The sequence below is a fragment of the Vicugna pacos genome, chromosome 15 (genome assembly GCF_048564905.1).
Source record: "Vicugna pacos chromosome 15, VicPac4, whole genome shotgun sequence".
NCBI classification, from domain to species: domain Eukaryota; kingdom Metazoa; phylum Chordata; class Mammalia; order Artiodactyla; family Camelidae; genus Vicugna; species Vicugna pacos.
The window spans coordinates 40,876,310-40,897,695 of NC_133001.1; the positions used below are offsets into that span (position 1 = coordinate 40,876,310).

A 21,386-nucleotide genomic window follows, 5' to 3' on the forward strand; every position below is an offset into this window, starting at 1 on the left:
AAAAAGTATTCATTATTTACCTGAAACTCACATTTAACTGGGTGTCCTGTGTTTTTATGTGCTAATTCCACAACCCTACGAGCACAATGCTGCTTACATTTCACTGGCCAGAACTGCGTCCTCTCTGGAAGGAAGGCCTATTAAAACCAGTCATTTTTTTTTAACTTCCAGTATCTAAAAAAAGAGAAAGGCAAGAGAGAAGGAAGTTGGTTGGGGTGTTGAGTGAGCCAACCTGTGGTGTCTGCTACAGGTCAGTTATCCTCTGACCTTCCTTGTAGGACCATAGTAAGGAATTTGGATTTTAATCTATTGTCAGTGAGAAGCCACTGAAGAATTTAAAACAAGGGAGTGACTAAATTACATTTAAGAAGATGGCTCTGGCTACTGTGTAGAATGTTGGGGGGAGGAGAAGTGGGAAGTGGAAAGTGGGAAGACCAATTAGAAGAAGCTGGCTCATTCTACAACCTTTGAGAACTCGGCTTCACCATTTTCCTTTGCCTGGTCTGCCTCAGCTTTCTGCATGTGAGCTTCCTCTTCTGAAAAGCAAAGAGTTGGGCAAGATGGTATCGTGTTGCTCCATGCAGCATTCTCAGAGTGGCATGTGGTGATACAGTGGCCTTCCCTTGTTTTGCACTTTGTGGCTTGGCTGTTCCAATGTTTGCTTCTCCTTCAACAATAGGGTGTCTAAGACCCTCAGCACATGAATGTCAGATCTTACTATCATGAGGCTGAGATTCTGAGACCCCCACAAGGAAATGGGTCAAAAATTGCTTTTTAAATTTTTAATAAAAAAAACAATGAACTGCACAAATAGAGTAATAATATCTGCTACCTCTTAGCAAAATTTAAAAAGTAACATGGAAGATTTTTATACTCTGACATCTGGGAATTAAGCAAAAATTGAACAATCTGATTCCAGAGCTAAGAATCTACGAGCAAAAGGGAAAACCTAATTTTGTGCTTCTCTCCCTCCAAAGTGGATTTTGTTGCGGCAAAGGCACTTTGGTCCCCTGACTCCTTTTTGCCCTACCCCACTGCAGCAGACACTTTCCTCTCCTTCCTCCTGCTTCTCATTGAATTAAATCAATTGTTTAGTTTTCATTTGGCTGCTTCTTTCTCCTGCTCATCAGATCAAGTGCTGTCCTATTTTCCTTGAGGATTACCACAGTGAGCTCTTAGGGAAAAGAGGTTTCTCAGCACTTTAGGTTGATTCCTTCTATTTATATGCTTTGCCTTTTATTATCTTTTTTTGCTGACTCCCCAGGACACACATACAGTATGTAGAGATTTTTAGCCTTTTCCTTTTTTCCTAAATGAAACCCATTGGTTAAAAACAAAAACAAAAACAAAAACAATAACAAAATGTGTCTCCCCAAAAAGGATTTGTTTTTTTTTAACAGGGTCAGAGATCTAAAAGGGGATCTATATAAACATACACACACAGATATACATATGTAAATATATGGATGTATAGGCACATAAAATATATACATATATAGCTATGCATAAACATGCACATGCAAATATATATATGTATATATTTACTGTATGTACACACAAGCATAAATATATTTTACCATTTCTAGGGAAATTTTGCCTCAGTTAACTTGGACCGGAGAGATAATTTACAGATTTTCACTAAACGTGCAAATGTGCTACTACTTTAAGATACAGCTGAACTCATAGTGTTAAGATTAATAATACTGTTAAGAAAAATCAACTCTCTCTACCTCGCTTGCCTTCCTTAATGAACACACTTGGTGTTTCTAATCATTTGATCTCAAAAACTGATACCATTTCTCTTCAAAGTGCTTTCCAGTGAAGGTGCAGTACAGCCATACATTAAGCCCTAGTGGTGGAGGATAGCAGAGCAAATTCCAAATATTTGACATCACAGCAGAGAGAGGCGGTAAAAGTATTAAGCCCTAGTGGTGGAGGATAGCAGAGCAAATTCCAAATATTTGACATCACAGCAGAGAGAGGCGGTAAAAGTACACAGGGCTGGGACTGAAGGAGCTGGGTCCTAACACAGTTCAACTGGCCTCTGTGGAATCTAGGCACAGCCCTTCAACCCCCTGGTCTGAATGTCTTCAACTGCAAGGTAAAAAGGTTGGACTAAATGATTCCCAAGAGCTCCAGGTCTTTGAAGTTCTGGATTCCTAAATTATCCCATTTTTAGGCAAAGCATGCCAATGAAGACAATCCCACATATTCCTTCCTCTAAATTTTAAAACTCTGTACTGAAACCTAAAACCTGAGTTGAGGTTACATTTGGTAGCAGAATTAGAATTTTAAAAATAAACAATAAGGGAGCTCTTTCCATGGTCCTGATTTGTTTTGGGGGCTTCATAAGACCACATAAACAGAGGAGACCCTAAAATACTGCCCAGGTGTTGGGGACCACCCTAAGCCCCCAAGAGTGATTTCCAAAAGATTACTTGTCTGTCTGGATCCCACTTGCCCAAGCCTTAGTCTGTGATTTTAGATCTGAGACAGCCAGATAGGTAGGCTTGAGATCATTTGCGGGGCTTGATCCTCAGAGTTTTAGGAGTGCAAAGAGAGAAAGTGATGTCTGGGGAAACTGGCCATAGAATATTTGAGCAAAAATATCATTGTAGATCTCTATCATGGGCAGGCAGACACTGGATGTTCCACTATTTTAGACAGGGAGTCTGAAAACCTTACTCCTAATCCCACATCTACTACTATTTTGTGATGTGACCTTGGATAAGTCCTTAGCTTTGCTTCTTGGTTTTTTCCCCAGTACAGCAAGGGGGCCACCATGTTTGTTTCTAGCTCTGACATTCTGAAAGTCAGAGTTTTTAAGTATCCTCAGGTAGAGAGAAAAATGCACTAATTCAGAGGAGCCTTTCCAAAAGTATGATTCTGCTATAAGAAGCTTAGTTCTTGAAGAGAGGACAGTTTGAAAGTCATACAAACAGAGAAGATTTATGATTTAAGAGATGATATAGATGTGGACACAGCTATAGATGTATTTCTCACTTCCACACTACATTCATTCTTATCATGATGTTTTTTCCTTTCTTACTTTCTGAAAGTGGTCTCGAGCAGAAATAGAATAGAAGAGGGTTTCAAAGCATATTTCATGGTACATTATACACAATAGCAAGAGTTCTGTGCCCAAAGGAGTTTGGGAAATCTTCATTTTAAATTCCACTCTTGAAGAGTCAAAACTCTTAATGGCATATTAAGATTCTAAGAAGTCCTGCAAGGCAAGAGCCTGTTTACTTTTGTCTAACCCAGTAATCTTCAAAATTACTTGATTATGAGGCTTTCTCATAATGCCTATTAACACCCTGTGGGGCTCGTGTTCTACGGAACATACTCTGGGTGATGTCATAGCATTGCTCTCTGATGCTGCACCTAGCGGCTTGTGTCTGCACATTGCACTTTTGTGCATATTCCAGCCCATTAAACTTCTGCTGTTCCTTAGGTCCCACCTAATATGAATGGCATCATGATCAAGTCATAGCTTATACTAATGATTTAATAGTTTAATTGCAATGTAGATAGTTAACCAGTGGTGCCAGAATCATGTGTGATTTTTTGAGATGGAACTCTGTACATGCATTTGTTTATTCATATTCTCACACAAAGAATATGATTAAGAGACTTCTAGTTCAGGATGGTGGACGGAGCACACATTTGTCTTCTCTCCTTCAGTCCCACTAAAGTGATAACAAAGAATTCAACAGAGGAAGAAATCCTGAATAACAAACAGAACAGGAGGGGAACCATGAGTGAATTCTAGAACCCGAAGAGGAGATGGAAGATGTAGATGAAGGAAATAAAGTGGCCATAGCTGAGAAGATGCAAAAGGGGATTTAGAGCAGAAGAGGGGGCCCATCTGCTGGAGGCACCACGATAAGTACTGATAAGGGATCCTCTGGAAGGAAGGATGAGAGTCAGGAGGAAGAATGGGATTCCTCTGTGGTGTGATTAACTATTGATCTCCACCCACTTTCAACCCCATTTTTCCAGACGAAAAGGTAACAGGATGCTTAACCACAGGGGGGAAGAAACAGGGGGTGCTCCTCTAAAGATTCAAGTGGACTGACAGAACTAGGGCCACTGGTGGAAGCATTAAGGGTTCATGCAGAGGGTGATGTGTCCATGATGCTGGAGTTGGCCACTGCAGGAAGGCCTGCCCCTCACCAGCCTCACCAGGCCAACTCTTACAAGGAGAACAAGTAATAACTAGGTACAGAGAAGTTCCTGTCAGCGCTCCTAGTCTCTCCTGTCTCTGTGTAAGGGGCTGACCCAGGACCACCCTACGTATGATAGCCCAGCAGCATGAAAAGGAAATATCTACGTAAATTGACCCCAGAGAAAACAAAAATAAATAGGTAACAGAAGTTAACTTGAGAGATAAAGCTCTTCAGAAAGAATCAAGACTGAGAAGAGAGAGAATGAAAGTATCAGAGAAATAATAAGACACATTTACCAGAAGTGAAAGAAACACGTGTTTTCTAAAAGAGCCAACCAAATGCCACCAAGGAACTTTTATAGAGATCCATTCCTAGATCCGTTGTATTGAAATTTCAGCACCACAGTGTTAAAGATACTGATGCCTTCCAAAGAGGGAAAAAAACAGACTGACTACAAAGAAATGAATAGTAAAACCAGCCTCAGACGCCGCCTGAGTCACACAGATTCTAGACAACACTAAAGCTGTGCCTTCAAATTTCTGAAGCAAATTTTCCAACTTAGAAACTATAGCCAGAAAATCTATCAACCAAGTGTGAAAGTAAAATAAAAATATTGCAGATACTCAAAGTTTTGCAAAGTTTCCCCCTGAGGATGGTGAGACTAATGAAAGAGCTCTAGTCAAAAGAAATTCTAGAATGATAGCATTACTGGAGGCCCAGAAAGCAACTGGTACAAATTAAAAACAGGAAATCAACATCTTCAAGATGACTGGAGAGATTTTTCAGGGAGTATGTTGAAGTGTTAGTGATATGGTGCGAAAGGCAGACAGAAAATAAATAAAATAGAAAAACAATTAGACATTTCTGGAAAAACAAACTGCCCAGGAGAGTCCTGATTCAAATATAAGGCAAATTATAATGTGCCATAATTTTGACAAGTGAAAATGTGAGAGAGAGAGAATGAATACGAATATTCATTTGATCCTGATTCTGGCAACATTCTCCGTGGAGTGGGATGCATTACTGGACCTATAAAGAAGCTTATAAATATAACCCTTGCTCACTACAGGGGAAAAAAAGAACATATAGTTATCAGTATAAAAGCTCTGTTTGTTGATTTTCAATGTTTAGCATCAACCTGTAGACAAAACACTAGACTTAATCATTCTTACACAGTTTTGACAATGTACAGGAAAAGCTCAGCTGCCTTGGGAGATGGACTTGGATGAGGAAAAGTGCAGAAGAGCAGGAAGACTCACAGCGTCATCTTCCAGGGAGGAGAGTCGTGATGCTGGCTAAAGCTGGTGGAACATGTAATAAATTTACCATGCAAAGTTAAAAGGGAAAGTAATAGGAAAGTAAAAAGGGATTTAAAAAATAAAGAATTAGAAGGGGAAGAGTATCATTTTTCTTAATGTACCATCAATGTTAAGGGGCCTAAAATTGTTACACCAACAAATAACACTGTGATCATAGTACTTAGAATCATGAAATCAGTTGCCAAAAGATTAGAAATCTTTAAAAATATTTTTGGGACTTGGTGAGAGGAGCATGATTTAAGGATAGTTTTTTAAAAAAATTATTATTACGTGCTATTCTGAACTATTTGATTCCTTGTCGTATGTATAAATTACTTTGATTTTTAAAGTCATTGAGTACCTGCCGTGTGGCAAGCATTGTGTTCAATATGAGAAATTTAGAAGCGGTACCAGCCTGATAGCAGAAACATCTATAGAAACAAGTGATGCTAAGACTGGAGCCCTTCCTGGGGATGTATTTGTGTAAATCAGAAGAGCGGAAGCAGGTCAGGGAATCACACTTTACAGAATATTTGGCCCATTGACTGAAACTGTTGGTGTACAAGCCTCAGAGAAGTGAATTAGGAGAAGAAGCCTTTAGGATTTAGGAGCTTGGAGACTTGACATGTTTCCTTTAGATTGATCGTATTCTAGGCAGGCAGATAGAATTACTGACAGTTTGGAGCTGTAAGGGTCCTCAGAGAGACTCTATCCAACCTTTTCATTTTACAAACAAAGGAACCTTGGTAGTGACAGAATCAGCACTCAAATTCAGTCCATTTTATTCCAAGTTTAGTGACAGATAAAAGGAGCTCCTGACTAAGACACCCCTCAAAGCAGGAAATCAACATTCATCACATTCCTACTAAGAGCCGGGCACTGTACTGGCCACTCCATGCATGTAATTTAATTTAATCTCCATAACAGCCATGTGAGGTAGGCAGCACTCATTATTAAATCTGAGCAAATGAAGGTTTAAAGAGTTTAAATAATTTGTCTAAAGCCTAGAACTGGATAGAGAGAGATCCTGAATATGGAAGAGTCTGTCTGATTTCAAGATTCATGCCATTTGGTTTTTGGCTCATAATTTGAGCCCTGCTATCTGGGATGAGAGGGACACATCCCTATGCTGGTGACCAAAGGTAAAAATAACAACCATTTCATATTTAATCATTGAATAAATCAACACAATCCAATAATAAGGAAACCATGATCGTGGCACTGTGTAAGCAGGGCTCTTTGATCTGCTTCTCCACCCTCCGTGGCTCACACTGGGGGAAGGTCTGTGAGCTGCCAGGTCATCCTTCTTAATTAGAAGGGACCCCAGGAGCCTTCCCTTAGCCCCAAGCTATTCTGAGCAAAATAAACAGGAAACAGGAATGAGGGAGAGGAGAGATAAATTCTCACTAACTTTAAAAGATTTATACTGACGACGAATCCCGAGGAATTTATGAAATGCATTTTTTCCTTTTATTTTATTTTTGGGGGGTTGAGGAAAGCTGCTGATGAAGAGATAGCTCTCAACTATAGAGTTTCATTGAGAATGAAAATACTTTAAGCTCAGTCTCTTATTGACAGTCCAGTTGCACAAAATAAAATTCATATAAACATCATTTCACATATTAGAACTGGAAAAGTAATCTATCGTCCAGTCAGCCTTGAAAGAGTCTCATTGAAGTACTGAATCACAAGGACAGAATTTACATGTGTTTCCACACCCAGGAGGAGGGTAGAGGGGTACAGGAAGCATTCCAAGGCACATCAACTTCAGCTTGCTTCACTCCTGCTGGGAACTTGAGTTTCTCAAGGGTATGTGTGCGTGCGTGTGTGTGTGCTTGTGCACATGCGCACACACATGCATATAATCTTTCTGAGAAGAAGGGAGCCACCTCCTTTATTTTGCCCAACTTTCCACTAACAAAGAACATCAGAGTAGGGTCCCAGACACTAACCTAGTACTGGGAACCCCAGTGGATCCCAGAGTCTGCCTCTAACATGGCACCTTTGCTTACAACGGTAACACACTAAACACATCACATTTGCATTTATCACACCCTTGCCTGTGTGGACTGGTTGTGGAGGATGAGGTTGGGTCATTATTGATCCCCTTCTCCCAGCCATACCAGATTAATCTTCCTGAAACACCACTCTGATGATATCCCTATCCTACTCAAACCTTTTCTGGCTCTCTGTTGTCCACAAAATAAAGTTGAACATCTTCAGCCAGGAATTAAATGTTCTCTGGCTTGGTCCACACCCACCACCCTTCCTTAATTCCCAGCCTTCTCTTCATGTACCCCATTCTGCAGCCAAAGGCCACTACACATTTTCTACATTTCTGCCTTGACTCCTCTTCCTCTCAACTCCTGCACAGCTGTCTCTGCCAGTATCTCTGTTTTCCTCTCCCTTTAAGATCGAACTTAAAGGTCATCTTCTTTTTGACTCTTCCCAACTGAACCTAATGTCTCTTTCATAGTGCCTCTCAAAGTTCTTTATCCGTATGTGTCTTATGACTCTATAACCTCTACTTTTGATTAAAGTTAGTGCAAATATCTCATCACTCCTATGGGAGTGTTCCTTGAAGCCTGGCTCTGGCTCACGTCTGTGTCCCCAGTGCTTGGGTGTTTGCAGAAAGTCAGCATCCAATAAGTGAAATTTGAGGGCAGAAAGGAGTGAGTAAGAAAATCAGTGAACAAATGGATTTTGTCCAGTACCCATCTCCCTATCTTTCTCCTTTCCCATCCCTCTGAGTTCTGAGATACACAACTTGGCCGCAAGGCACCCTGGTTGTATTTTAGGGTAAAGAATACAGTGGGACAATGAGAAAGATACAAGGGGAAAAGTACTGGTTAGGAGTCCAGAGACCTGGAGTCTGGTCTGAACTTTCAAATTAAGACTTTGGACGAGTCATTTCCTCATTCTAATCTCCAGCCTGATTCTCTAGAAAAGCAAGGGCATTATATTAGATGATCTTTAAGTTCTTTCTAATTCTGAGTCTTTGATTCTAATTCCTTTTACCTCTGTGCCCTTGACAAGAATATCTCCCCCACTGTAAAACAGGGTAATAATGGAGATTATTTACTGAGAGTTGTAGAGCATTTTCCAAAGGCCCATATGCCATGCTGAAACTTCTCAACAATTACAGAGGATTTGGTTTCCAGTGCTGACCTATGCCCCCAATTCAGCTCCGAAGCAGTCTTGTACTGACCTCATCCTGATTTTAACTGAAAGTCACATTTATCTACTCCCAGAATATTGTAACTCTCCAAATTTCCGATGCAGTATGTGTCCTCGGAAATGCTTTGTTTCTGGTAGGAATCCCCTTCTTGTTCATCTGCATCATTCTCTACTGTAGGCCACTAGTGCATTTGCCTACTCAATAAAGTGCATTATCTGTAGAAGGAGACTGTTTTGAAGTACATGGGCAGGGAGTAGTTTGAGAAGACTGAGCACTCATTAGCTGGTTCCCAGAGGAGGAGTTGGGGATCTTGTTGGAATAGGCCTTCACCGCAAAAGGAGCAGCATCTAATGGTCCAAAACTTCAATGTGTAAGTGTGGCAAGTAAAATTAATGCATCAGAAGGGATCCCGGGAACAATAAATGGTGCCCTGCTTTTACGCTGACAGTAAACCCATGGATGCAGGCTTCTTGCAGGTCACTTGGCCTGTGCCACTTGAATTAGGGTTGGCTTGCCCTAGAGGGAAACGCTGCTACAGGCATGGAACCAGGAGGGATTTGTAGGGCTTTCTTTGTGGAGACCAGCTACAATTCACATGATTAATAGACTCAGGAGCTGAAATGGATCATAAGAGATCATTGAATTTAGTCAACCCCCCCCCCACCACCTTTTGTAAACAAGGAAACTGAAACCAGAGAAAATTAATGCTTTGCCCAAGATCACTTAGCTGGTAAGCAGCGGAGCAGGAGCAATGATCTTAATTACCATGAAGGTGACCCAAATAAACCACCCACCTCTCAAGGAAAACCTTGAACTAGTCGTAACTATTTAAGAGCCTAGACCCAACCCATACACTCCTGGAAAATTCTGAATTGTCCAACGGATGTCAGTTGACTCCCAAGTTGGCTTGAATGTGATACGGATAACTCAGGTCAGCTCTGATTTAAACTGTGACCTGTGGGATGGCCTGAGATTTCCCGGAGTGTCCTGGTTTGTGTGATGTGGAGATACCCTATATGGATGTATATATGATGGAACTGATGTCCTGATTCCACTCTGGGCACATTAATAGGGGGAGGGACTCTCTTTAGGCTGTCCTCCTAGACCAAGAATGTCTTAGCACCTGGGGTGGGTTTCTGACTCTCGTCACTCTGGGGATTAGGTAATCCTTCCTATTCTTCTCCTGTTTCTTATGGGGCTTTGTTATTTGTGCCTGTTGGCTGACAAAGAATCTGTGAGCTGTCATGTCTACTTTAACGTAGAAGACAGTTGAAATCAACAAATTGATTATTTTATAAGGGTGCTTCCTCTCTACCTAAAACTGGGTAAAATGCTCTCCATGCTTACTTCACATAACCCTCACAACCACCCTTTGAAGTAGATGTTTTCATTCTCACTTTATAGATGAATAACCCTAGACTCAAAGACATAGAGCTAGTAAGTAGGGGTGCTAGGGTGAGAACCTTGGTGTGCCTGATTATAAAGCCTAAGTCTCAAGTCACTGTCCTCTTGCCTCAGGCTTTACTTTTTCAAAGACTACCTCAAAAAGAGGCAAGAGGGCTATTTAGGTGTGTGAGAAGAAAGTAGGGGAGGCCTCCAGCATTGCTGACTTTGATGCCATTGGCCTTAAAATCGCACCTCAGAGCTGATGCTGGTCCTTCCATCTGGACACAATACAGAGGCCCTTTCCCTGTCTCTTGACAGGCTCCTTCCTCCTCCTCAACACCTCGGCAAACTCCAAGCACACCATCCTGAGCCCGTGGATGAGGAGCAGCAGCGAGCACTGCAGACTGGCCGTCTCCGTGCACAGGCACCTGCAGCCCTCCGGGAGGTACGTCGCCCAGCTGCTGCCCCACAACGAGGCTGGAAGGGAAATCCTCCTGGTACCCACTCCGGGGAAGCACGGGTAAGTCCTTCCCCATGTCCAACATCCATTATATAAAACAGAGATTTGGGTTTTGGCTACAAAGTTTCAGAGTCTGTGACATCTACTTAAAACTCACAATCGTCCTTTAATAGGTAGGGTCCAGATTGAGTCATTACTGCTAATATTCCCTGGGTGCTGTCTCGGGCAGTGATCTGTGGGGCCCTCTGGCTGCCCAGGCTGGCAGTCCTTCCAGAGGCCAGAGGACCAGCTGGAAGAGTGGGCATTTAATGAGTAGGTATTAAAGATATTTCTTTTCCAAAGTCCAGATGGAGCCTAGAAGAAAACAGCCAAGGGGAGTGTTAAAAGGCCAAAATGAAAATAATTTAATATGCAGGAAACTGGATTTTACCAGAAGAACTTTGGCAGGAAGGGAAAGAGCAAACTGTTGTGGCTGCCCGAGCAGGCCCTACGGGAATGTGGGACCCCAGAGCAGAGTAGATCGGGGATGCGTCAACAGTACCAGTTCAGTAGGGAAACAAGCTTTGTTCTAGAACCTCCAAGGCTTACATAACACAGAAGTCATGCCCAGTACCCATGTCAGTGAGCTCATTTAAGCTTCTAGGACATACTCACTTGCTTACTCAGTGATCCACCAGGCTTCTAGAAGTAGTGACACTGGAAAGCAAACTTGAACAAAGGCATCTCTGTGTCTGCCTCTTTTCTCATTCTGTAAGACCCCAGTTTTGAATGGCCCCTGTCTGATAATCAACAAGGGTGAGAGATCCTTCTTTGTGGCATGTTTGCTGGAGAAAGACCTCAAATTTCTAGCTAAGCTTAAACTTAACTTCCCTCTAAGAAAATACCCTTCAGAGGGGCTTCATCTGAACAATGATGTTATCCATATCCACCTCCATGGTGTGCCGAGTCTGGGATGAGATCTTGCCTACTTCCATTCCAGTAAAGTTGTATGGATTCCTTACTAATTTCTTGAAAGTCTTCACCCCACCCCTCTGCCACTGGCCCGTCTGTAAGTAGTTGCACTTCAAGGAACTATAAGCTGCTACAATCCCAGCAGGAATGAAATCTTGGCTTCAAGAAGGATGCTCTCCTCATACCTAAATTCGTATCCATCTTCTCACCTCTGAAATGTCTTGTTGTACTGTCTGGGAGGGGCCCAATGTGTCTTGCTCTGTTCACCAGAAGTCAGAAATGTCAGGTGTCTGAGCTGCCTGCTGTAAGGGATGAGCTGTCTCCTGATAGCCAAGCCTTCTTCCAGCAGGATCTCCCTTTTCTGTGAGAAGCCCACATGTCAAGGCCTTCCATTCATGGGTGGGGCTGGTGGTGGCCTCTGCTGCAGTGCCATTCTGTAGGTGCTTGCCTGATCTCATGAAAAGTTTATTCTGACTTCTACTTGACATTCGTGTCCCACCAAGCTTGGCAGAGACCAGAGAGTGCTGCCTAGGGCTGTTGGGACTTCAGGCAATCCATCTGTTGAGGTGCTGCCTGGGGTAGGGAGACTCATTGATGTCACAGGGGAAGTGGAGTTCGGGGTCTCCCTGAAATGCAGGCTGAGGATGTGCAGGTGTGTGAGGGGCAGAGTGCTGCAGGGTTTCAGCACTTCCAAAATAGCAGGGCTTGGTTCCTCCATAGTATGATCAGGAAGAGGATCGCTCCTCCCTGTGGCTAGCCATGGGGGCTTGCAAAGAATTTTCCCCTCTTTGTCTTCCTATGCTCATAACTACCAAGTGAGTTTCCATTTAACAGTCAGGAAAACTGAGGCAGAGAGAGGAAATAGGAAGCCTGTTTATAGTAGCCGAAGTTGGACTCCAGGTCTCCCCTTTACTCATTTGTGTTCTTTCCTGGAAATCCATAGTGTCTCAGCAGGAATTCAGGGGGAGAGGACAGGGTTGGGAAAGAGGAAGCGGAATGTGAAGGAACCCTGCAAAAACAGATGATCGAGATTCTTTGAATGAATCTAGCCAAGGACCATGTGATGGTAGTCTTCCCTCCATATGTGGTGAGAACAAGGACACCAAGACTGCATGGTGTGGGAGGCCATGAGCTTCCCCTGAGGTGGTCATGGTCACCAGTTTCAGTGTCCATCCAGCTGGCCAATGCATTTTCTTCCCAAGGTGACTCTTCCATCGCCAGAGTCGATCTGCCCCCTGGAGGGTGGGAGCTTAGGCAGGAGAAAGGGAGCAGGGGTGCTGGGCAAGCCCACTGACCTGGTGGTTTTGGTAGGGCTGCCCCTGTGTCTTCAGGTGCTTGGCCTCAGGCCAGGTTCCTAGCATCTTGTGTCACGCTGTTCTCCCCTAGCCTTGGCAGAGCTGTCTTGGAGTTTGGTGATGAGCAAGAGTGATTCCAATCTAAATTAAAGATGCCTGAGCCAGCCTTCCTCCCTCTAACAAGATCAACATGGTGAGAGTGGAAGGTAGCAGCTGAAAGGGCACTCCTTAGACTGCTCTGCTGCGTGGAGGAACTCCACTGTCTCGGGCATGCTGGCGAGCTGCAGGGCACAGGCGCTTTTCCAACAGTGCAGAGAGCTCATGTGTAGAGTTGGATCCAAGTTGCTCAGCCTCGGTACTGTTGACATCTGGGGCCAAACAGTTCTTTTTGTGGACATTGTCCTGAGCATGGTCCCCGGCTTCCCAGGCCTCTACCTACTAGATGCCAGTAGCATCACCTAATTGACAACAGAAATGTCTCCAGATGTTGCCAAATGTCTCCTGGAGAGCAAAGTTCCCTCACTGAGAAACACTGAAATAAATAGAACATTTTAGAGCTGAGAAGAACCCTGGGATTTACCTGGTTCAACTGTGTCAGTTCCTAGGTGTGGGAACTGAGACCAGGAGAGGTGAGGGACGTGCTCCATGTCACATGATGTGTCAGTGTGGGTAGGCAGGTGTCTTGAGCCCTACATGTACGTGTATATGCCAACCACCATACTAGGTCCCGGGTGTCACAGATATATAAGGCCTGGTCCCTTGTATGAGTAATAACTATTGTTAACACTAATTACACACTTCCTAGATGTGCTAGCCAATCACTGCTGTGCACTTTACATACATTTTGTTATTAATACTCCACAGCACAGTGAAGCAGGCACAGTTATTATCTTCCATTTCACAGATGAGGAAATTCAGTGAAGCCAAATAATTTGCTCAGGGTCACTGGCTAGACAGGGGAGAGGGCGTCTGAAGCTAACCAGCTTGACTTTAGACTATTTTACCCATTGCTGGAAGAATTCAATTGGACCACAGTAGTGCAGCAGAAAAATTATTATGCTGTGAATCAAAGCCCTGAATTTAAGTCCTGTTTCCCTATTCAATCATCAGTTCAATGACAATCATTTATTGGGTGCTTTGTATTAGGACCATACAGGTGCTAGGGATACAGAAGGCCAGCCTTTAATGGTCCAGGAAAGGATGTTCCATGAATGAGCTCTATGACTTCATGCAAATTTCATCCCCTTCCAAGCCTCAGTTTCCCCATCTGTAAAGTGGGAACGATTATGCCAGCCCTGCTCATGTGGTCATGAGGGGTCATGTGGAGTCAATGCAATTAAGGATGTGAAGAGTTTCGCACACTCTGAGCAGGATGCAAATGTAAGAGGCCATTGCTTAATACCCAAATCTGCTCCATTCTGCTTAGAATTTGGGATCACAAAGGATTGAGACTCCCTGCTCTCTGATTATACGGTCAGTGCCAGTCTCAAGAATCTTTAGGTTTTGAGAACCTTGGCAGTTTGCCTTGCTGGAAACTCATTCCCTTTAGTGTCAGAGATGACCCCAGCAGCCCAGTGATCACCGTGATGAGGGCGGACACTGTGAGATCTTGGTGGTGATGACAGTGATGATTACAGATAGGGCTGGCTTCCTCTCAGAACAGAACATGGTGGTTTGGGAACTGCTCCTGGGAAAACAACATTTGGCATTTGTAGTAACAAGGGAGGAAGTTGTCATAACAAAGTCGACTGGGGAGAAGCCTGACTCAGAGGAACAACAAGTCAGAGGCCACCAAGTCCCCCGGAAACCACTGAGTGGTGAGCACACGGTGCAGCATCATGGGAAGTAACAGCCTGCATGGAGGCGCTGGAGGCAAGGAAGACAGTCGGGGAATCCCAGCAGCTGCTCCCTTCCTCATTGCCTGGAAGCAGCAGCCTGTGTGAGATCTAAATGACTCACAGAGCGTGAGCGTCTGCGTCTGCCAAGGCAGCCTGGCTTTGCCCGGGGTCTCCCAGAGGACAGCTGCCAATGAGTGCCTGGCCTTCTCATCTGCTCATCTGCCTGGCAGGAGTGGCTACCGGAGCAGGGAAGCAGAGAAATGGGCTGTCACATAGCCCAGCCCCGCTGGCTGCAGAATCCAGCAAGCAGAGGTCATCTTAACTAGAATTAGAGGCCATGAAGTTCCATGAACTGAATGAATATAATAATGCATATTTAATATGAAGAGTTGTGAATTGGCGTAGGAAGATGGCTCACATTGTACTTAGTACACACTAGATCCTCCTCAATTCATAATTCATTTAACAGCTAGCGACTGAGCCCCTCTCGTGTAATAGATGCTGGGAATACACAGCCGAAGATGACACAGTCACTGCTTTCAAGGAACACCCAGTCCAGTAAGGAAGAAGTGAAAGAGCAACAGCACATGCTTATGCAGATGTTTTTAAATTAGGGCCCAGAAATTATAAGAGGCCAAGCTGAGATCACCAGTTAGCAGTGCCAGCACAGGCAGCCCAGCTCCTGCATCTGCCTCCTGCGCGACCCTGCCTTTTGGCTGAAGGCTGTTTTAGAGAAAGCAGTCCAGTCTCACAGCAATTGGTGGGGTGAAATTGTCACCATCCTGGACTCGAACACAGGCTCAAGGGCTGGTGATGTCTCAGGCTGTAGGAGTGACTCTTCAAGGCTCCTTCCCAGATCCATCACAAGTCTTCCTCCCTTCCCATGCACACAGCTTTCTCCTTCAGCCTCGGGTGTCTAGGGACTTTATTATGTGTGACCAGAACTACACAGTGTGTGGAGGGAGGAATTGGGTCCTGAGGGGATAGACGTTGCCAATCATTTGAATTACTAATACTCAAAAAGATGTTTTAAACCTAGAGGATTTGGTGATACCTGGGCTTGAGCCATGTAAGCTGTCAGGTCTTTTTCACAGCACAAACAAGGCTCATTCCAGAGGGTGGCAGAGAAATAAGATTCTCCTTGGCTCAAAGCTTCACCTTTCTAGGGGAGCTTAACCCCTACACTCAGAGGAGACTTGAGTTCCATCAGCCCCATTAATTTCCTCATGGAGGAAGCCAAGGCCTCGGGGCCTGATGAGATGTGATGAAGGTCAAAGTGCAGGCTCCTGGCAAAGCCAGGCTTACGTCCCTGTTGGGCCCCAGAGCCAGCCCTCCTGTGCTCTCGCCTGTCTGTCTCTCAGCTGAACAGCTGCATCAAGAAATTCTCAAATTCATTGCCCTTAGATGAAAATCTGCAGGCCCCTCCCCAAGTGAAGAAAAACCCATGCCATGTTTATTTAAACCAGTCAATTCTGACCAAAGATCCCAGCTTTAAAACCAGTAACAATTCCAATGGGAGACCTGCCAAAGTAATTTAACCCAAAGCGATATTGGTTTGTGGGTGTCGGAGGGTGTGGTGTCAGCCCTGGCTCCAGCGCTAATTTGCGGTGTGGTTAAGGAACAACCACAGCCGTTCCCAGCCTCTTACCCCCTGAAGTGGAGATTCCATGGCCCTCCGCCCCTCCCTCCCTCCTGCAACGCCCGGGCCCCTATCTCAGGTTGCCATTCAGGACTAAGGGAGCAGGAAATGATCCCCAGTCTACTCTGTGGGCACCCCCAAGTCTGGCAAACAGGGCAGTCACCCACTACAGACCTACAGAGACCTTCCGCCACTAATGTACAGAACCCTGGACTTTCCTGTAAACAGACCCGATGGTCTCAGCAGGCTGAATGAGGGATAGGCTCAGGGTTGGGCAACATGGAAAGACGACACAGGGCATTTGCTTCTGAAAAGATGCCTGACTGCCTTTGCCAGGCCGTGCTGGGTTTACCTTCACTCAGCCCAGCGCACTGTGGCAGGTCTGGCTGGCATGGGGAAATCAGAGGCCTGTGGCATTCAGCATCCCTGGCCAAAGTGTTCCTGCCTGCATGATAAACGGGATCAGGAATAAAAAAGGGTGATAATTCATTGAAATTGATGCCCTCGAGTGGCAGTGTCACAATGATTTAATTTCAGGCCCAGTTTCTTCTCATTTTCAAAGTCATTCGTAGTGTCAGCTTCTCCCGTTTTCCCCTTGGTCTGCATAGCACACTAATAAATATACAATAAGGGCTTTAATGTCCTGGTGATTTACACTAAAAAGAGAGAGCCTTTCAAAGGCTTTAAAGATAATTTTTAAAAGCCTTAAAACTCACACCCAGGCTTGTCAGGGGCATATTTCCTCAACACCTGTCACAGGAACAGTCATGCAGCTGGAAGTTGTCTGAACAGAGGGTAGTCATGAGACGCCTGTCCTAAGTGTGCAGGGAGGAAGCTCCCACACACAGTGTAAGTCTGGGCAAATCTCTGAGTCTCTACAAGCCTCAGCTTTCCTATCTGTATAGTGATAATAATTGGCTCACCTCACATGGTGGCTGTGAAGTTAAACTCGATACCATGCAAAGGGGGTGCTCCCCGAGCCCCCTCCCAGCTGCCCCTCTAAGGGGTCCTGGGCTGGCCTTCCTCCAGGCTGCTCCGGGTTGTAGGAGAGTGGTTGTGAGATGGGCCAAGGTTAGCAATTTCATGTCCTGCAAAGTGACCTAAGTTGGACCCCAAAACTACCAATCCCACTGACTATACCTGGATGTGTCATATTTCTCACCCCTTTGAGTAGCAATATTGAAACAATTACTAAAATGCTAGTCTTCTCTGGAGCACCTAGACTTTAAACCATTGAGATGGTAGGTCTTACGATTTGGGGGTACAAATCATAACCACACATTTTACAAAACTGATATGCCTGAGTCCCAACCCAACCAATTCTAATTTTATTAGTCTCGGGAAGAGGCTTGAGCATAAGTATTTTTAGAAAGTGCTACCAGGATTCTGATATGCATCAAAATTTAAGAATTACAGCTAACATCTCAGCTTGAATTGGTTGATCACATAAATGAGTAGCTTTCTGTAACTGTTTACTAAACGCTAAGGAGAAAAGTCAAAAAGAAAGGTTGGAGAGGTGAGATGGACTTGTGTACAGGGTAGAGAGTTCATTTTCTCCCCCTTATGGGTAGACATGCTGGTAACAAGGCTTCCAGCCCTGGCCTGATCCTGCCTGTGCAGCCCCCAAGCCCCATGTATGGGACTGGTCTCTACTGGTGAGTCTACTCAGAACACACCTGTTACTATTTCTCCAAAAGGACTGTGGCCTTTAAGGCCACAGGGCACTGAGAAGAATACACAGTGCACTAGAGAGAGCCAGAGGGAATCTCCATTCCATCCATCCATCCATCCATGCATTTATCCATCCATCCATTCATTCACTATCCACGCAGCATCCAACATGCACCTTGTTCTTCAGAATGTCATATGTTGGCTTTGATCTAGTTCCCAGGTTAACAGTAGAGCCACATCATTCCTTTTTGTTCTCAGGAGGTAGACACTGTGTTGTCAGTATTAACGGTAAATATCTGTGCAGTGCTTGTTCAGGTTACAAGTATATCAACATCTGTCAACTCATTTCATCTTCACTGCAATCTGTGTCATATATATTAATTATCCTCATTTTACAGATGAATAAACTGAATCTCATAGAGGTTCAGTGATTTGCCCACAGTTGTGAGTTACACACAAGGGAACACAGATCTTCTGTGTCTTTTTTTTCCTCATGTTATTTCCCTGAGGAGGCCTTGCAGTTGAACCCCGGTATCACCCTGATATGGCTTTGAGGAAACTGAGACCCATTCTCAACCAGTCAGGAAAAACCCTTCTCAAGAAGACTTATCTGATATTTGGTCATCTGGTTCTGGGCCACATACTTTCTAGCTAGAGTCCTCGGTTTATACATCTTACTCCTCGCAGTGCAGAGTACAGCACCCAGCACACAGGAGGTGTTCTGTGTTAGGTGCATGGACACCAGATCGGTTTGCAGTAGTTCTGCAATGTGAGTCTTCTTAAACCTAAGTTCTAAAAAGTAGAAGTCCAGTCCAAGATCACAGAAGATCTCCAATCAGTGAAAAGATAAAAAGTATTTCTCCCTACCCTCTGCCCTCGCCCAGGAATAGATGTGTGATCCTCCCTGGGGCTCAGGAAGCAGCTGTCAGCGTGCACCTCAACTGCGAAGGTTGCCACTAAGTACAAAGGACAATTCCTTTCCTGGCAGGTACAACTTTTACTCACAATTGCTTTCATTGATGGGCGTCAAGAAAAATAAATGAAAAAACCATTGGCTTCTGCCAGTTTTGACCTTTGATATTTGACAGCCCAAGACTTGTAGTGGGGCTCTTTTGAGCTGGTTGCTTTCGTTTTCCCACTCTGCCCTGGATATTTGATGGACTGAACACTAGTAAGATGAGAGAATTGTGAACACCTGTAAACCCCTTGGCTTGTCAAAATAGCATCTTGGCAAATCCCATAATAATAAATATATGTTATATACAAAGAAGTAAAAATGCATATACACAATCATGTCTCATCTCAGGAATGTTTACTGAGTCTCACCATTTCCCAGTGAGGAGGGAAATACTAAAAACAGGTGAAAGAATTTTGGCGATAGACTACCAGTGTCAAGGAATTCACTCGTTCGTTCCATCATACATTCTGTCAACAAATGCTATGAGTCTTTTCTATCCCAGGCACTGGTTGGACTCTGATGGCTCATCCTGTCTTTGTGGGGCTCAGAATAAGGTTTGGTGTTGGATAACAAGGGACAGTTGCGATGCTATGGGAAAGGACTGTAATGGGTGTGTGTACAGGTGCCACGAGGGCATGGAGGAGTGTGTACCTGAGCAGGTTGGGGGCAAGCTGGCCCAGAGAAGACAGCTGAGCTGGCTCTGATGGGAGAAAGGAAGTGGTCAGGTGGACAGTGAGAGGAAGGCATCCCCACAAAGGGCACATGTTTGCCAAGGCCTGGCAGCTTGAGAAGGTAGGTGGTGTGCTGGGGCTGCACGGTCACTCAGCCCCCCGCCCCATCTGGTCTCTCAGAGTGCCCACACTTTTATGTGTATATGCCACTGCCTTGTGTGGCAATAGAACCCCTCCCCTCCCCACCAAGACAGTCTCCAAACAGAGAAGTCGCTAGACCCCACCCCCACCTCTTCTTGAAGCAAACATCCTGCTACAAGTGCTCAAAAGATTTCACCCTGAGTCCAGACAGTTTTCACTCTTTCTCTGTCTCTCTGGTAGGATCGTCCTCCCTGGTGAGGCCTTCAGGTTCCTTTAGACCATTCATGTATGCATTTTCTGCCCCAGCGCAAGTGGACTTGAGAGTGCAAGATCTTTATGCCTTTGGTTACTGTTGGCTGAGACTCCAGGCCTTTCCTGTCATCCCACCTCCTCCCTCTTTGCAGGAAGAGTAGCTAAGTTGGGTTATTCCTCATGGATTGCCCTCCACCCCCTTCTCCACCAGTGAAGCCCTTCCTCATTCTTCAGCACCCAGTGCAATGTCTCCTCCTCTGCGAAGCCCTTTTAGGGTTCCCAGGATGGCATTGGCCCTGCAGTCTTGTGATGATCCAGCCACAGCCCTGTCTCTCCACTCGTGGTCAAGGATCCAGTTTCAAGGCTGGTTCCTTCCCAAGTGCCAACACATAAAGGACAGAGAAGAGTGAGGCAGCTGGCGGGGGACAAGCGTGAATAGGGGCTCACCTCCCTTCCTGCATTCCCCTTAATTTTTATAATAACCACGAGGAGGAGGAAGAAAGTTTAGTCCTTATTTGGGTTGCTGTAACAAAATACCACTGATTGGGTGACTATAAACAGTAGAAGTTTATTACTCACAGTTTTGGAGGCTGGAAGTTCAAGACCAGGGTGCTGGCATGGTCATGTCTGGTGAGGGCTCTCTTCCTGGTTCATAGTCGGTCCCTCCTCGCTGTGTCCTCACATGGTGGAAGGTGCAGGGGAGCTCCCTGGAGCTTCGTTTGTAACAGCGCTAGTCCCACTCATGAGCGCTTTACCCCCAGGACTGAATTGCCTCCTACCTCTGTATACCATCACATTTGCAGGGTTAGGTTTCAACATATGAATTTGTGGGGAGAGGACATGGAGGACTGTCAGACCACAGCAAGGAGAGAGAGGAATAGTTATTTGGTGCTTACTCTGTGGTGCTGAGCATTGTTCCAAGTCCCTTCCATATGTCATCACACTTAACATTATGCTTACACCACTCAGTGAGGGAGGCACTTTAATTACCTGCATTTTACAGTGAGGAAGCTGAAGCTCAGGAGGGTTAAGTAACTCACCTAGAGTCACACAGCGGTACAGCAGACTAGATTTGAACCCAAATAGTCCAGCTTCATGGTCCACACTCCCAGTCACTCTACATGGGCTTCCCTAACCCCAATAATTAAGAATACATTATGATTTATGTGTGATGATTAAGGCCTCAGCCCACAGAAGAAGCACATTTTGGAGAGCAGGCAGCCCTGAGAACAGGAACTGGAAAGCCATATGCCTGGCCCTGCCAAAGTTCATAGAAAGTGCATCCAGGGGACGTGATCTCAGCTTCCTGTTTCCTGAAGCTCTGTTCCATCCAGTCCCCCACACCTGCAGGTATCAGGTCTCTCTCTGCTGTGAGGAGGCAGAATCAGGCGATAGAATCATCGGCTCTTCTAGTTGTAATGGAAAAAGTTTAGGTAATCAGTGCTGACAACACATGAGTAGAGAAACACCATGACCTGC

General features: G+C 44.8%; 1 protein-coding gene across 1 annotated transcript in view; it reads left to right on the forward strand.

Annotated features, from left to right (window-relative positions):
* The window catches only part of ALK (ALK receptor tyrosine kinase), a 675,174-nt gene that overhangs the window by 347,622 nt on the left and 306,166 nt on the right, over positions 1-21,386 (forward strand). Inside the window, exon 4 of the mRNA XM_072937961.1 lies at positions 10,350-10,551. Within this exon, the coding sequence (XP_072794062.1) occupies positions 10,350-10,551 (202 nt within the window). The remainder of the gene's footprint in view (positions 1-10,349; positions 10,552-21,386) is intronic.